At 47.6% G+C, this 17,622-nt stretch overlaps 1 protein-coding gene across 1 annotated transcript; it reads right to left on the bottom strand.

Annotated features, from left to right (window-relative positions):
* Nucleotides 1–3,426: 3,426 nt before the first annotated feature.
* On the bottom strand, nt 3,427–11,584 carry LOC135813082 (uncharacterized). Its single transcript, XM_065326299.1, has 5 exons — nt 11,573–11,584; nt 5,617–5,775; nt 5,146–5,216; nt 4,752–4,808; nt 3,427–4,132 (listed from the first exon to the last, which is right to left on the bottom strand). Exons 1-5 carry the CDS (start codon nt 11,582–11,584, stop codon nt 3,826–3,828), a joined length of 606 nt encoding a protein of 201 aa, XP_065182371.1. The 3' UTR covers nt 3,427–3,825.
* Between the last annotated feature and the right edge of the window lie 6,038 nt (nt 11,585–17,622).

Here is a 17,622-nt window from a genome sequence, read left to right as displayed (position 1 = left end):
GCCTTCAAGTCTCGCATTTGTCAGCACCTGATGCTCCAAGATTGGTTGTGGGCGACAGCATTCCATGGCTAAATTTGACGATGTTCCATTCTCCAGTCCCACAACGATCACCTTGTCTTCACCCCATTGAACTGTACCTTGCTAGAGCTCTCGAATCACCTCAGTGCAGAATGTTTTGCGTTAATGTTTCTTTCTTCTCTTCTTTCCTTTTCGCTGCTTTCGTGGCCCCTTTCTCGCTGATCCAGTGCCTGCACACTAATCTGCCTGGCAGCAGCTCCGATCTAACTTCACCGTATTGCCCTCCGCCCCACTGAAAGCAACGCAGCTGTTGGTCTATTGCTTAATTTCCTGATCTAATCTAGCACTCACTCACTCACTCACCCTCACTCACTCACCCCCTCCTTCCCCATCTCTTCTCTCTCTCTCTCTCTCTCTCTCTCTCTCTCTCTCTCTCTCTCTCTCTCTCTCTCTCTCTCTCTCTCTCTCTCTCTCTCTCTCTCTCTCTCTCTCTCTCTCTCTCTCTCTCTCCCTCTCTCTCTCTCTCTCTCTCTCTCTCTCTCTCTCTCTCTCTCTCTCTCTCTCTCTCTCTCTCTCTCTCTCTCTCTCTCTCTCTCTCTCTCTCTCTCTCTCTCTCTCTCTCTCTCTCTCTCTCTCTCTCTCTCTCTCTCTCTCTCTCTCTCTCTCTCTCTCTCTCTCTCTCTCTCTCTCTCTCTCTCTCTCTCTCTCTCTCTCTCTCTCTCTCTCTCTCTCTCTCTCTCTCTCTCTCTCTCTCTCTCTCTCTCTCTCTCTCTCGCTCGCTCTCTCTCTCTCTCTCTCTCTCTCTCTCTCTCTCTCTCTTTTTCTCTCTCTCTCTCTCTCTCTCTTTCTCTTTCTCTTTCTCTCTCTCTCTCTCTCTCTCTCTCTCTCTCTCTCTCTCTCTCTCTCTCTCTCTCTCCCTCTCTCTCCATCATTGTCTGGCTCTCAGGTTCTCACTCTTCACACACAGTCTTTATTCTCTCCCTTTCTCCCATGGTGCGTGATGTTCGCCTTGATCCCCAGACCATTCGTCGGGGAGCGCACTTCACCTCACCGGCACAGCTCAATAGCACCTACACGCCATTTGTAGTCCCCTATGTTCTCTTGATGTTGTTGTTGTTGTTGTTGTTGTTGTTGTTGTTGTTGTTGTTGTTGTTGTTGTTGTTGTTGTTGTTGTTGTTGTTGTTGTTGTTGTTGTTGTTGTTGTTGTTTTTCTCTTCCATTCTATGTAGGCATGTGCACTTCCATAAAAAATAAAATATAAAACACACACACACACATTTGTACTTGTTGGTCAGAGCAAAGACCTATGCATACCACCCACCCACAAACATCCACCCACACACACACACACACACACACATACACACACACACACACACACACACACACACACACACACACACACACACACACACACACACATACAAATACACACACACCACCCCACCACCCCACATACACAAACACACGCACTCACAAACACACATGCATGCATGCACACGCACACAGGATTGGCAGCATCAGGGTATCCGTCCTGGGATCCAACTGCAGTTACCCCTGCCCCCAATGAAGGCAATACTAGTGCTACTAGTGTGGGTGGCTAAATCAGAGTGGATCTGATACAAACTTCACTAGCACAATTGATTACACAAGAGTTAATCTCGCCAGAGGCAGTCCAGTTTGTTTACTTCAAATCGAAAGTATATGGACTCTAAAACCTACAAAGGTGCCAGGTAACGGTACAACAATCGAGCCTTTTGGCAACAAACTTAACACTTTCTGGCAAAAGTGTGACCACCAACCGAACTAGCTGACACACACACACACACACACACACACACACACACACACACACACACACACACACTTTTTACACACACACACACACACACACACACACACATAGCCATTGGCGGACTATGCTCGGCCAATCGTCAAATTATGCTTTTGATTATGCCAACAAATAATGCTGAATTATGCTCGGTTCCACTATGTATTCACGCTGTACATAGAGGATTGAGAAACCCCGCATACACACACGGCCATGCCCTAAGCATAATTTTTGTCTAAACCGAAAGATTATGTCGACCTTACACGTTTGGAATCCGTATATTATGCCGGAGCATAATTTTTTAACGAAATCCCAAGATTATGCCAAATATTATGCGGCAAAATCCGCCAAGGGCTATGACAAGGAGTCGTAACTGGGGTATTTAAAAAACAAACATCTGAAGGCTTTCTGACAAAGCTTTATTATGCCCCTAAGCATAATGTATGTCTAAACTGAAAGATTATGCCGACCTTACACGTTGGAATCTGTTCAATAGGGAATCAGTCTCCTTCTCTTCTTGCTTATTCATGTGTATGTTCCCTCTTGTGATCAGAACTGTTTGGGGTCATCTTTGTGTACGTGCTATAGCTATTTATAAGTGGTTCCGTCTTTTGAAGCGGCCGCGGAGTTGGCACTGGTTTTCTTGTTCATGATACATGTACATTTGTTGCCGTGCATGAACGCACGTTCATGGCATGCACGGTATGCCGCGTGCCACGTGCATGGGTGCACGCGCGCGCGCACACTCCCTTCAGTTCACAACCTGAGTTTTGCTGATTTGCCGAGGGCTTTGCAGTTGCCCTTTTAGTTCGCTGTTTTGCTTGTCTCTGGGCCAGCTTTTTCCCCAGAGTCGAATCGATAATAATTATTTGCTTTTGTGTTCTCTGAAAAGTGCAAGACGTTCTTCCGACATTTCGTGTACTCTCTTAGTGTATTTCCGCTGCGCACGAAGTCCTTACTCTGTTCACACGGAACAGAATCCGTATATTATACCGGAGCATAATTTTTTGACGAAATCCCAAGATTAGGCCAAATATTATGCCGGCATAATCCGCCAAGGGCTACACACACACACACACACACACACACACACACACACACACACACACACACACACACACACACACACACACACACACACACACACACACACACACACACACACACACACACACACACACACACACACACACTCACACATACACACACGCATCATTTGACCGTTTGACGCCCGTTGCCGGAGGCGGTGATAGCGATGCAACAGCAGAATGAGGTCGGCAGAGCAGGAGCAGCCTGGCCCCGCCACCACTTCTCGCACATATTCGGGAATATAGTGGACTTTCGTATAAAAAAAAAGAAAAAAGAAGAAGCCATAGCAACTTGTGCTGGGACTACACCATTCAACAGCTCGCAAGGCTGAAGAATTCACCGCCACTATTCAGCCTGGTCAACACCACACAGCTATGAAGTGGCTTTTCTGCCCAGTGAATCCCTAACTTTTGGTCCTATATTTTTTCCCACACACATCACACCACATACTCCGGCATGCACTGGCTGTTGCTAACCACCCAGGAGAATGAAAGAAAAGATCAGGAGGAGTCTGAGAAAGAGGAAAAAGATGTGTGTGATCACAATCATCAGGAATCGATTGGAAATCGCTAGACATACCGCTGCACCACGTGGCACACAAACACACACACACACACACACACACACACACACACACACACATGCGTATACATATGCAGGCAAACATGCATTAGTGCACATTGAAAAACTAACAATAAGTACAGTAGGGTGGAATTGGAAAAGAAGCTGGAAACGACTTGCAAGGAGGGTTTGCAATCACAAATGACGAAGAACGAACGTCATTATTGTACTTGGAATTTGGTCTATGCGGAGGTCAAAGCAAATCATTTGAGGGAAGAAAGCTTTAAAAGGTCAGCAAAAAGACAACTGACCCTTGCTCAAATGCCCTAGCCCTCCTTTTGAGCTTTGAACTTATCGTTATATGCATGTAGAGCCTTGTAACAACCTTCAGCGTTGAGCTCGTTCACGTTGCCGAGTGTCCACATCTCGGCCTTAAAACGTGCGCAATCCCTTTCTACCGCCTGGTATCGGTCGAAGATCTGCGAGGCTCGGGTGATACGCGATGTCTCCAGATTGGCCGTAGCAGTCCTGTCGATACCTGGTAATTCGTCAACCAGTTTCGTGCCCATGGGCACTCGGATGAATTCACGGTGTTTTAAAGTATAAAATCTACTATCACGACGCAGGGGTGACCTGAACAGCAAAGATAAGAAACAGCAAACAAAGATTGAAGCAAGCGGATTCCCAACGCCTCTGGCTAGCTGTAACGAAGTGCCGTTGCACTACAAGTATGTGAAAGTCAAGTTTACTCGTTCACCCGGGTCCCATCCGTAAAAAGAATTTACAAGTAAGAGGAATCACCCTCTCAACTACAAGCACGAAATCATGATTGAATTCGTGGCTCTCTGGATAGATTGCAGGGGTGTAGCTGGTCCCCTTTGGGAGAGGGGGAGAGGGGAGGGGGCGGGGAGGGAAAGAAGGGGAGGGGAGGTGAAGGGGGGGGGGGGAAGGTTCACGGCCGCATAATATTATGTGTATAGCAGGTGCATGTCATTCAACGTCAATATGTGTATGTTGAACTTAAGTAGAAATGTTTGGGGAAGTGCACTTTCCCCATGCGAGCTACTCGTGTGGACTGCATCAGAACTATTGACTATTGTCGTCTTCAACTCGCCAAACAACTGCTCATCACTATGGTTAAATGAGTCGGTGTGTGGAACATTTCCCCCTAGGTAGCGCCTTGTCACATGCTTGTGTATGTACACGTGAAATTGTGGCAGCGAAATTAATATACAAAAAGAGGTATACTTACCTGTGAGCGGGTTGATCTTCGCTTTCATCTACGTCAGACGCTGAGCTTCCCACTTGGCTGAATGGCAAAGAGAAGAAACAGCAACCAAAGATTGAAACAAAAGGGTTCCCAACCCTTCTGGTTAACTGCTGTGAAGTGTAGTTGCACGACCGGTATGTGATATTCAAGGTAACTCGCTCACCTTCAAACGATCCCTAAAAGACTTTACCGGTAAGGGGAATCGCTCTCTCAACTACAAGCACGAAATCAGGATTGAATTTGTAACTCTCCGGATAGACTCAGCTGCAGTCGGTGTGTGGAACATTTTCTCCTAGGTAGCGCCTTGTCACATGCTTGTGTATGTACACGTACAATTGTGACAGCGAAATTAATATACAAAATGAGGTGTACTTACTTGTCTGCAGTCCCCTGGTGAGTATCTTGGTCAGCCGTAGCGCCGTCAGGGCTTTCGTCAGGCGTTGGGTTTTTGAATGGCAAAGACAAGAAACAACAATCAACGATTGAAACAAAAAGGGCTCCCAACCCTTCTGGCTAGCTGCTATGAAGTGTAGTTGCAGTATTTGAAATTCAAGGTAACTCGCACATCCTGGATCCATCCCTACAAGAGTTTACCAGTAAGGGGAATCGCTCTCTCAACTACAAGCACGAAATCAGGATTGAATTCGTAACTCTCCGGATAGACTCAGCTGCATCAGTACTATTGAATATTGTCGTCTTCAACTCGCCACACAACTGCTCATCACTATGGTTAAATGAGTTGGTGTGTGGAACATTTTCTCCTAGGTTGCGTCTTGTCACATGCTTGTGTATGTACACGTGAAATTGGGGCAGCGAAATTAATAAACAAAAAGAGGTGTACTTACTTGTCTACAGTCTTCGGGGTAGCGTCTTTCTCCGCCGCATCTTGGATAACGAGACCACCGAGACTGCCTTCAAGACCTGTCAAAGGCGGTTGGCTTTTGAATGGCAAAGACAAGAAACAACAACCAAAGATTGAAACAAAAAGGGCTCCCAGCCCTCCTGGCTAGCTGCTATGAAGTGCAGTTGCAGTATGTGAAATTTAAGATAACTCGTTCACCCTTAAACCATCCCTAAAACACTTTACCGGTAAGAGGAATCGCTCTCTCAACTACAAGCACGACAACACGATTGAATTCGTAGCTCTCTGGATAGACTCAGCTGCATCAGAAATATTGACTTCTGTCGTCTTCAACTCGCCAAACAACTTCACATCACTATGGTTAAATGAGTCGGTGTGTGGAACATTCCCCCTAGGTCGCGTCTCGTCAAATACTTGTCTACGTACACGTACAATTGTGGCAAAGAAATTAATAAACAAAATGAGGTGAGCATTGAGAACTCAGATGGTGAGCCAAGGAAAACACTTGTAACATGGGAAATTGTGGGCACAAGTTATGCGATCGAGTCCACCAACTGAACCAGATTTTGAACTGTCAGGCGTGCGCAATCTAGTGCAAACTGAGAAGGAGTGTTGTCCCTGCCCTTTTGGCACGTGTGTGCCCCTTTTGGCACGTGTGTGCGGACTGCGCCGGTGGCGCATGCTTGCATGATTATCGTACATGTTCTTGTTGTTGTGCGCATGCTTGCATACTTATCGTACGCATTCTGGTTGTTTTGGGTGCCTTCTTCTTGAGACTCTCTTTGGAGCAACAACAATAATCTGTTCTCTGAGTGTGGCGTCGTGTGATATGAGATATCGAGAGTAATCGGAAGGGCGATCGTGCGAGGCAATAACCCCCCCCCCCCCCCGACGACAATTGGCGCCCAGCTAGTGGCATCGTTCCCCACGACCCTGAGATCGTTTTCGTTTTTGCCGTGGCTTCAAATCTTGCCTTCTCCACGCGTCCTCGCCATGGCTCCGCTTTGCTCCATCTGCTCAACCCTGTCCTCGGAGCTCCTACTCAGGTGAGCATGCTTTGTCTGCCCTGCGTAATGTTTTGTACCTTGTACGTAGTTCTCCTGGTACTAGTCTTCGATTTGGGATTTTCAAATAATTGTTTCGCTTCGTGGCATTGAAGTCCCGTGTTGTTCTCTGGTGTAGAGGGGACGGTTTCAAATAGGACATAGGTTGCAAACCGGAACGGACTCAATATTCACTTTCTCTCTTGGTATTTTGATTTGAAAACATATGTCGCAGTGAGACTACGATGTGTTATACTCCGAGCCAAAATTTCATGGCTCTGCGATGACCAGAAGCGCCATATCAAGCAGGTGAGTTTTTGACGTGTTGCTTCGCACTGCGACTTGAGTTTTACGACTTTCGAAAAATCAACTTCTTGTCGCAGGTAAACAGCGGCTCGCCTCTCGCCAATAAAGCACCGCATGCCAATCAAAACTAATGGAAGCACACACACGGCTTATTGTTACTCTGTACTGGCCGTCGTGGAGCGATAGCAATTACCTAATTTCAGACCCAGAGTGAATTTGACGTGCACTCTAAAACGTGTCCGGTTTGGAGCCACCTCTGATTTGAACTTTTTTGAAGCGAAAAATTGGGCAACTTGGAGGCAATGGGCCAACACCAAGGAGTGGCTCAGTTCGATTGACTCTGGCCCCAGAGCAAACTTCAACATGCCAGTTTCCTTCCACAAACATATTTCGAGTGAAAAATCAACGTTGATGATCCGTTTGGGTCTATACAAATTTGGCTGTCAAAGCGTCCCAGTATCGAGCCGTCCCCTCTACAAGTACCTCGTTCGAGCCTCGCTCCTGTTAGTACATGATTGTGGCCCACGTTGTGTGTGCGGTGTTTTGAACCAGTGTAGAGGGGACGGTTTCAAATAGGACACAGGTTGCAAACCGGAACGGACTCAATATTCACTTTCTCTCTTGGTATTTTGATTAGAAAACATAATATGTCACAGTGAGACTACGATGTGTTATACTCCGAGCCAAAATTTCATGGCTCTGCGATGACCAGAAGCGCCATATCAAGCAGGTGAGTTTTTGACGTGTTGCTTCGCACTGCGACCTGAGTTTTACGACTTTCGAAAAATCAACTTCTTGTCGCAGGTAAACAGTGGCTCGCCTCTCGCCAATAAAGCACCGCATACCAATCAAAACTAATGGAAGCACACACAAGGCTTATTGTTACTCTGTACCGGCCGTCGTGGAGCGATAGCAATTACCTAATTTCAGACCCAGAGTGAATTTGACGTGCACTCTAAAACGTGTCCGGTTTGGAGCCACCTCTGATTTGAACTTTTTTGAAGCGAAAAATTGGGCAACTTGGAGGCAATGGGTCAACACAAAGGAGTGGCGCAGTTCGATTGACTCTGGCCCCAGAGCAAACTTCAACATGCCAGTTTCCTTCCACAAACATATTTCGAGTGAAAAATCAACGCTGATGATCGGTTTGGGTCTATACAAATTTGGCTGTCAAAGCGTCCCGGTATCGAGCCGTCCCCTCTACATTGTCGCCCTCCGGCCTCAGGCTGTTTGAGTGGTCGTGTGCACTGTGTTTTCGCACCTTCTGACTTGAAAGTTCTGTTGTCCGTGCTGTCGTGCATGCTCATCGTGTTGCTTGGTAGATCTACGTCATCACGGTAGTCAGCATGGGTAGCTTTGCTCGTGTTTGCTTACTCGCCCTGTGTTGTGCACTGGTGCACGTCGTTTCTGTGTCGTCGGACTGCTACGATCCTGTGTCGTTCGATTTGTTTCAGTTTGGTAGATGTCCCCATCGATTTACTCGATTGTGGTGGCACTCCGTCGTTTCCAGTTTCAAGTACAAGTGCTTTCTTTTTCGTTTTACTAGTATTCATGTTTTGTGTCGAGCGTTTTAGTGCTCCGCCTGGTTGTCCCGCTCATGTGGAATGGCTGACGCCCAGTGGTGTAACATGCTTGTTGTTGTTGTTGTTGTTGTTGTTGTTGTTGTTGTTGTTGTTGTTGTTGTTGTTGTTGTTGTTTATTTTACTTCACCAAATGAACAGGCATAGATGCTTCTGAGATTCTCGTTGACGGTCCGGGTGGCAATATTTCTGTGAGCGTGTTGTTTGGTATTTGTGTTTTGGCACGTGGGTCTCTTCATTTCACCTGGGGGGGGGGGGGGGGGGGCGTCCGATCATGGTGAGCCACGGTCTGCCTGGTGGGCTGGTGGGATCCAGCGCTTATTTGTATCGGTTCGCCTTGCGGGTGTTCGGTTTCCGTGTTTTGCTGGCTGGCCTTTGTGCATCCCAGTAGGGTTCAGGACGGTGTTTTTTTTTTGTGTTTCGTGAGCGGATGTGTTTCACGCGTGATATTCAGGTTCAATCCCTGTGGGTTTTTTCAGGTTAGAGACCTGTGGTTTTTTCAGGTTAAAGGCCTGTGGTTATTCAGGGTAGCGCCGTGTGGTTTTTCTATGTTCATTTTTGTTTGCGTATTGGTGACCGATTTGTTTGTGTGCTATCTGGTGTCCTCATGGATAGACTGCCCCTGTATCCGTAGGCGTGTTCAACGTTGCTGTTCTGCCATTCCTTCTTGTGGTTTTTCTTGTCTGAATTTTGGCTCCTAGTATTGCTGAGATGTTTGCGTCAGTCCGTGTTTCTTTCTTTCTGTGTGTGTCTCTGTGAGTTTTCGTAGCCCCATCGCCTGCGTGATGGTTTTCCGGACAACTGCTGTGCTGTCAGATGACTGGTCACCCGGTTCAGCTGCCGCGGTCTTCGCAGTACCGTCGGTTTGCCTTGGCTTCGCACCAGAGCGAGGTGGTTGTTTTCCGGGGGCCCACGCCTGAAAGTATGGCGGTTCCCTCTATGGGTGGGCCCAGTCTGTTTTCTTTTCACCCCTTTGCTTTGGCTTTTCCCCCGTTTTCCGGAGTTACTAATGTGGCCCGATATCTGAGACTTTCGACCTTCGGGGCTACGCGGTTTTTTTGAGAAAACACTAAAAACAAATTTGTTCGCAAAAAAATCGATTCCGTCAAAGCAAAGTGCAGAGACGACAATGGCGGAAGAAAATTGAAGGCGATTCTTGTGTCAGTTGGTTATTGGGCTCACGGAGCACAGCAGCCGCGATCCCATGGACGGTGATGCATCGTTCTTTGTGGATATCCTGTCAAGCGGCGACAGCGCTTCTAGTTCTGAGAGCGCATGTCAGGCGAATCGATCGCAAGTGACACGCGGTACTTACCTATCGGGGGCGACGATGATGAGGACTTGGCCTGGATGAGTATGATCAAGGCCAACCACAGTCTGCCTCAGCGATAGCTGCTACAGCTCCAGGCAAGGACAACCAGGTGGATTCCTGAGGGTACGCCGCTTGCAAGGTCGCTGGGCGCCCTTGCGCGAGTGGCAGAACTGTTTCCTGAGTGTCACGCCAAACCTGCTAAAACGGCACGAAATGATGCGAGTTTTCTTTGCGACGATGATCCTAAAATGTTTTGGATGGCACGCTCGATACTCGAGCTAATAATGGCGAATCAGACCATCACGGAGCACATGAGGCTGGGCAATCTCGAGTAACATTCTGTTACTTTTGAGTTGGTGGTGTGAAACGCTTGTCAGACTGTGTTACTGATGTTTGGAAATGGTCAGTCTCCACAAAGTACAACAAGGCGAATCTGGACGCATTTGCTCCGTTTGACTCCTTCACAATAAGTATGTGAATGCTGTTACATGTATCATGGTGTTCCATCAAAATCTGTTGCAGACAATCCTGTCAAGCATGTCCATCACCAGGAGAACAGATAAATCACCTCTCCTTCTAATGCTGCCATTGCTGCTGTTGCAACTACACAACCTCAATAAAGTCACGGAATGCTGGAAATGAAGTACCTGAACAGTCAAAACACTTTACTATATTAGATATCACATGGAAACAATTTTTGGTGGCTCCAAACACACTGATATTTCAAAATTGTAAAAAAAGAACAATATTATTCATTAACATGACTCCTGACTGTAGAATGCATTTCTACATGGTCAATATTGGTCTGATGGCCGTGAAACGAAGTCACAATACTCTACAAAGGCAAGACATCAATTTGCAATAAAAAAATCAATTTCACCAAAACAGCCCCGAAGGTCGATTTTCTCAGATATTGGGCCATGTATCCTACTGTTTTGACCCTGCGTATCCGCATGTGTTTGTTGTTCACATTTGATTTCTTTTTCTCCTGTCTTCTCATTTTTTTCTCTCCCATCCTCAGGAGAGGATGCATTTTTTTCATGTGGCCGTATGTTGTCCCTGCCCTTTTGGCACGTGTGTGCCCCTTTTGGCACGTGTGTGCGGACTGCGCCGGTGGCGCATGCTTGCATGATTATCGTACATGTTCTTGTTGTTGTGCGCATGCTTGCATACTTATCGTACGCATTCTGGTTGTTTTGGGTGCCTTCTTCTTGAGACTCTCTTTGGAGCAACAACAATAATCTGTTCTCTGAGTGTGGCGTCGTGTGATATGAGATATCGAGAGTAATCGGAAGAGCTATCGTGCGAGGCAATTAAAAACCCCGACGACAGGAGTACTGAGACATTTCAGGGCATGAAAGTCAGCTTGAGCTCAGCTCGATAGCGCTAACCAACCGCCTTACAACTTGGACGGTTCATGGATATTAGTGTTAATTCCAAAAATCTGGTTTAGTTGGTGGACGTGATCGCATAACTTGTGCCCACAATTTCCCATGTTAAAATGAGGTGTGCTTAATAAAAACTCGGATGTTGAACCAAAAGTAAAATGTAATTGCTGTGCAACGGGTCTAGAGTGAAAGACTTCTCATGGCTTATTACTGTGGTTCTTTAGTTTTATTTTGTAAGCTGCTGGCAATGAAGGATTTAACCCTGGTAAACTGCGTTGACCTATGCCGCGCCGATGAGGATGCCAGCCATACATTGTCCCGCATCCCCGTCAGGCCGCTGGAGATGCATCCGTGAGTGCCATTCGTTCTAGCTACAAGAAACAAAAGGGAATGGCATCCAAGCAAACTCGAGCCCACGCAGCCAAGGATTCAAAGTCTGGTAGCAAGCCCACACGGGACAAGTGTCCTAACTGTCCCTCTGCGTGGTGCCATCCGATCTTTCTCGTTGAGAAGAAGTGGACGCATCTATTGGCGCAACCGCCATTTCCTCCGACTGAGAGTCTCTCCTACACCACCGCCAGCTGCAGCCGTCCCTACTGTTTATGCTCCAGACGCTGCACAAGGTCAGACACCAGTTGCCTCTACTGTCCCTGGTGTTCATACCCCAACACAGCCTGCACCACGCCGCAGTCATCGCCATCGGCAGCAGAACGTACCGTTTAATGTGATATCCACACGCGGACAATCTTATTACTGATGACTTTGTCCTCATTCTGTTTCTGCTCTTCTACCAGACCTATGGCTGTTGCTGTTAGTTATGCATTTTATTGCTGCTGTGTTTTTTTTGAGCTGATAAAAATGTCTTTTAACTCAGAAGAGGCATAGTGTATCCATATATTTTCTGCCTGTTGTATGCATTGAGCTTTGCATTCGCGTGTGTGCGCATACTAGTACACACTTGCATCATGGTATTCTGCCTGTCCTTTGCTCTGGACAAGAAGTCTTTTCTCTTTGTCTTCTGAAAAGACAAGTCACAAACCATACCTCGTGTGTTTGCGTTTGTTGACACAACAGCAACCAAAGATTGAAGCAAAAAGAGTTCCCAACTCTTCTAGCTAGATGCTGTGAAGTGCAGTTGCACTATGTGAACGTCAAGGTTGCTCGCTCACCCTAGATCCATCCCTAACAGACATTACAGGGAAGAGGAATCGCTCTCTCAACTACAAGCAAGAAATCACGATTGATTTCTTAGCTAACTGGATAGACTAGAGGGGTGTAGCTGGTTCCCTTTTAGGGGGTGTGTGTGTGTGGGGGGGGGGGGGGGGGAGGGGGCACGGCCGCGTATGTGCATGACAGGTGCATGTCATTCAACGTCATTATGTGGATGCTGAACCTAAGTCGAAATATTTAGGGAAGTGCACTTTCCCCATGCAAGCTACTCGTGTGGACTGCATCAGAAATATTGACTATTGTCGTCTTCAACTCACCAAACAACTGCTCATCACTATGGTTAAATGAGTTCGTGTGTGGATCATTTTCTCCTAGGTCATGCCTTGTCACATGCTTGTGTATGTACACGTACAATTGTGGGAGCGAAATTAATAAACAAAGGGAGGTGTACTTACGTTGCTGCACGCTTCTTGAGAGTGGTTCCTGCCTGCGGCGTAACTTGGCCAGCCGTAGCGCCTTTAGGGCTTGCGTCAGGCGTTGGGCTTTTGAATGGCAAACACAAGGAACAACAACCAAATATTGAAACAAAAAGGGCTTCCAACCCTTCTGGCTAGCTGCTATGAAGTGCAGTTGCAGTATTTGAAATTCAAGGTAACTCGCACACCCTGGATCCATCCCTACAAGTGTTTACCAGTAAGGGGAATCGCTGTCTCAACTACAAGCATCAAATCACGATTGAATTCGTAGCTCTCTGGATAGACTCAGCTGCATCAGAAATATTGACTATTGTCGTCATCAACTCGCCAAACAACAGCTCATCACTATGGTTAAATGAGTCGGTGTGTGGAACATTTCCCCCTAGGTCACGTCTCATCAAATATTTGTCTACGTACACGTACAATTGTGGCAACAAAATTATTAAACGAAATGTGGTGGACTTACTTTTCTCCACACCCCTGGAGAGTGCTTCCCTCCACCGTATCTTTGTCTTCTTCTTTGAATTTGGGAGCGTTTTTTGACGGTCTTTTTGATGGTCTGAGTGGCAAAGACAAGAAACAGCTAATGGTGTATCCATATATGGGCTGCCTGTTGGACTCATTGCCCTTTGCATTCGCGTGTGTACCCATACTAGTACATACATGCATCGTGGATTTTGCCTGTCCTTTGCTCTTGGCGAGAAGTCTTTTCTCGTTTTTCTTCTGAAAGATAAGTCACAAACCCTACCTTGTGTGTTTGCGTTTGTTGACACAACACGGCGCAGTGAACATCTTACTTTCCCTGTTAGTCTTAGTATGGTCCCATTGCAGTTGTAGAGCAGCCCACCTGTAGTGTTGCTCTCTGCCCGTTTTCGTTTCGCTTCGAAAATTGTCCGTTCGTAGTTCTAGAAGTACTTACGGAGCCGTGTAGTACGATATAGAAGTTGTGATTTTGCCATGGCGAATGTTGCTAACTCACGGCCCAACATCAACCAACTTGCGAAACTTATCCAAGCTGAAGTGCAAGCATTTGCCCAGGGTGATGTGCAACTCCAAACCGTGTTGCAGTCAATGCCACAAGGATCATCAAGCAGCACAAGTGGACCCGCTTCGTCCGCTCCTGCTCCATCTCCAAAAAAGCCAGTCGCTGTGGATCGACCCATATTGTCGCCATCAGCGAATTTAGCCGAATCTGTGTCGTGGCGCGAGGCCTGGGAGGACTACTCCTGGTGTCAGCAGCTGTCAGCGCAGCCCCGCGAGACAAGGATGGCCGCGTTTAGGCAGCCGTTGGATGAGGACCTTTGACGTTTTGTGCGTGAGGGTGTAATTGTGGTACCACATGGCCAGCAATCAAGGACATCTGAGAGTTGTAATTTTTGTACTCCTCCGAGGTGTGATTTTTGGCGTGCTGGGCCAAGCACAAGGAAGCCAACTGCAAAAAAACTTCAGAAAATCGTTGTTGTTTGATCCTTTGGTGTAATCTTTGTTTCTAGTCGAAGCTGGTTGCTGTTTGGAGCAGAAACGCTGAAATTGACTATTTTCTGCATGTACTCATACATGTACTCATGTACTCAGGCATGCAGTCTTACTCGTATTTTAGCTATTTTTCTGGAATGGATGCTGCTCTGCGCCCCTTGGTGAACATTTCCTGCGCTCGTGGAGCAGCTGAAAAGGACCACTGGTATGTCTGGTTCCTGGTTTGAAAGTGGAGAGTCGACTTTTGTGCCTTGAAAAAGGAGTAGAGAGCGATAAAGGTACGTCTGTGGCTGATTTTTGAGTGCTCCTCGTACATTTTTGATCGTGATAGAAATTCTCAGACCAAAGTCAGACCAAAGTCAGCGCGATGATGGTCGTACAGTTTTCTTGTGAATTTTTTAGTTGTTTCATCTCGTATCTATGTCAGTATCGTGATGGTGAAGTGGAGAGGGTGATTTTCTTCCTCTAGGCTTCGTTCGGCCGACTTTGCTTCGTCCTCGTTGAAAAGTGATCCTGAAAAAAAAGATCGATTCGCAAAATTATGTTGATTTTCAATGTACGAGATGACATGGGATTGCTGACTATGAAATACCGATGATGTCCCGGAGGCCATGGTTGAACTACGCAAGTTCATCCGGCGCCAGTGTAATCCCCTGCTGGATAGGATAGAATTTTACCGCCGTGCCCAGCAACCTGGAGAGACATTTGATGCGTGGTATACATCCCTGAGGGAGTTGTTTCACGCTTGCAACTTCTTCGGGTTGGATGTCTGTTCGAAATGCTTTGGACGCATGTGTCAGACATGCCAACAGTCGTTCCAGGCTCACACGGACGAAATTCTGCAAGACTGCATCGTTACTGGCATCCTGCAGGATGACGTTCGACACAAGCTGCTGGCAATGAAGGATTTAACCCTGGTAACCTGCGTTGACCTATGCCGCACCGAGGAGGCTGCCAGCCATACATTGTCCCGCATCCCCAGTCAGGCCGCTGGATATGCATCCAAGAGCGCCGTTCGCTCTAGCTACAAGAAACAGAAAGGAATGGCATCCAAGCAAGCTCGAGACCACGCAGCCAAGGATTCAAAGTCTGGCAGCAAGCCCTTGCGGGATAAGTGTCCCAACTGTGGCGGCACAGCGCATAACAAGCGACCCTGCCCTGCTGCTGATCGCAAATGCAATGGCTGCCAACGCACCGGTCACTTTCTATCCATGTGCCCGTTGGCATCCAAGAGGACTGTCGACCAGCTGCAGCGTGCTGCAGCCTCCCTTGAATAATAATCTTTATTTCAGGATTACCCAAAGGCTAACGCCTATCTGGGGGATCTCCTACTTGTGTATGTACTAGTAACATAGTTATGAAGGAGCTACAATGGACATCCAGTTGGAACCAGTTGCATAGCCCAGCTGCATCCGCACTGCCCGCACCATACCGTTTGCCTACTGGGATCAGATAAAGTCTCAAATGGACAGTATGGTCGATGATCGTATTATCGAGCCAGTCACGGAACCCTCTTCGGCCCTATTAGCTACAAGCAACCTGGCGGAAATGCACTGATCATGCTTTCCCTGTTGCTCTGTCCCACCATCTAGTCAGCGAACCCTGTCCCGACGACGAACTGGGTGAGAGTACTGCCTCTCAAGGCACTGTTATTCGCGCGTGCACGCTCGATACGTCTGGTGACCTGAAGTACCACGAGCTCCGCTCCGACGCCCAGGCCGAAACTGACTACCAGTGCCTAGTTCAGTTTATCGTGTCTGGCTTCCCTGCTAAGAGGTCCCTCATGCCTGAGTCACTCCAGCCGTACTGGAATGGCCACGAGCACCTCTCTATTGAGAGTGGTTTAGTGATCAAAGGACCTCGTCTCCTGATTCCCGTCGCTCTCCGGCAACATGCCCTGTCTGATCTACACACATCCCATCAAGGATTGACGCGCACGAAGTCCTGTACCCGGAAGATTGTTTTCTGGCCACGATTGTCAGCCAACATCAAGCACGGTGTCCGCAGTTGTGACAAATACCGTCTGCACCGCGCTTCACAACCGAAGGAGCAACTCTGTGTGGAAGATCGGACACTAAGTCTGCCATTCCAGCATGGCAGCGCCGACTTGTTTGGGTGTGAAGGCCTGCAGTGTCTGGTATACGTGGACCGACTAACCAGCTGAACCTGCTTCAACCTCGGACGCACTGCTTCCTCTGCAGACATCATTCGGTCTCTTTGCAACTGGTCTACTGACATTTGTGTCCCCGAGGTACTTACCAGTGATGGTGGCCCTCAGTTCCAATCCCATGTATTCGCCAAGTTCGGTCATACCTGGAGCATCCATCATGCTAAATCCTCTCCCCAGTATCCGCAGTCGAATGGGCTGGCCAAGAATGCCGTGAAAGCAATGAAGTCGCCGATTCACAAGACCACTAGCAATGGCGATCTCGACGTGGATTCCTTTCAATGTGCGCTGCTTGAGTGATGGAATACCCCGAGCGCCGCTGGCCAGAGTCCAGCCCAAACTCTCTTCGGCCGGCCTGTGTACATGCCCCAGCACAGTCTGCACCACGCCGCGGTCATCGCCATCGGCAGCAGAACGTACCGTTTAATGTGTTATCCACGCCCGGACAATCTTGTTACTGATGACTTTGTCCTCATTCTGTTTCTGCTCTTCTACCAGACCTATGGCTGTTGCTGTTAGTTATGCATTTCATTGCTGCTGTATTTTTTTACCTAGTAAAAATGTCTTTTATCTCAAAAGTGGCGTGGTGTATCCATATATTTTCTGCCTGTTGTACACATTGAGCTTTGCATTCGGGTGTGTGCACATACTAGTTCGCACATGCATCATGGTATTCTGCCTGTCCTTTGCTCTGGACAAGAAGTCTTTTCTCTTTTGTCTTCTGAAAGATAAGTCACAAACCATACCTCGTGTGTTTGCGTTTGTTGACACGACAGAAACCAAAGATTGAAACAAAAAGAGTTGCCAACCCTTCTAGCTAGATGCTATGAAGTGCAGTTGCACTATGTGAACGTCAAGGTTCCTCGCTCACCCTGGATCCATCCTTAACAGAAATTACAGGGAAGAGGAATCGCTCTCTCAACTACAAGCACGAAATCACGATTGATTTCTTAGCTAACTGAATAGACTGGGGGGGGGAGGGGGGGGGGGGGGCGTACCGGCGAGGAGGAGTTGCGTGACGAGGTGGCCCGCGCCCACGGTCCCATCGACAGTCCAACCGTTCCCGTCGCCAT

This window comes from Sycon ciliatum, chromosome 3 (assembly GCF_964019385.1).
Source record: "Sycon ciliatum chromosome 3, ocSycCili1.1, whole genome shotgun sequence".
Classification (NCBI taxonomy): domain Eukaryota; kingdom Metazoa; phylum Porifera; class Calcarea; order Leucosolenida; family Sycettidae; genus Sycon; species Sycon ciliatum.
This window is presented reverse-complemented; position numbering and strand designations above follow the sequence as displayed.

Bases quoted from the DNA above. Each gene is read 5' to 3' on its own strand.
- LOC135813082 (XM_065326299.1), bottom strand. The intron at 5,217-5,616 runs AAGTAAGTACAC...TTGCCATTCAAA, and splicing joins CTACCCCGAAGACTGTAGAC to AACCCAACGCCTGACGAAAG. The intron at 4,133-4,751 runs GTAAGTATACCT...TTTGCTGTTCAG, and splicing joins GAAGATCAACCCGCTCACAG to GTCACCCCTGCGTCGTGATA.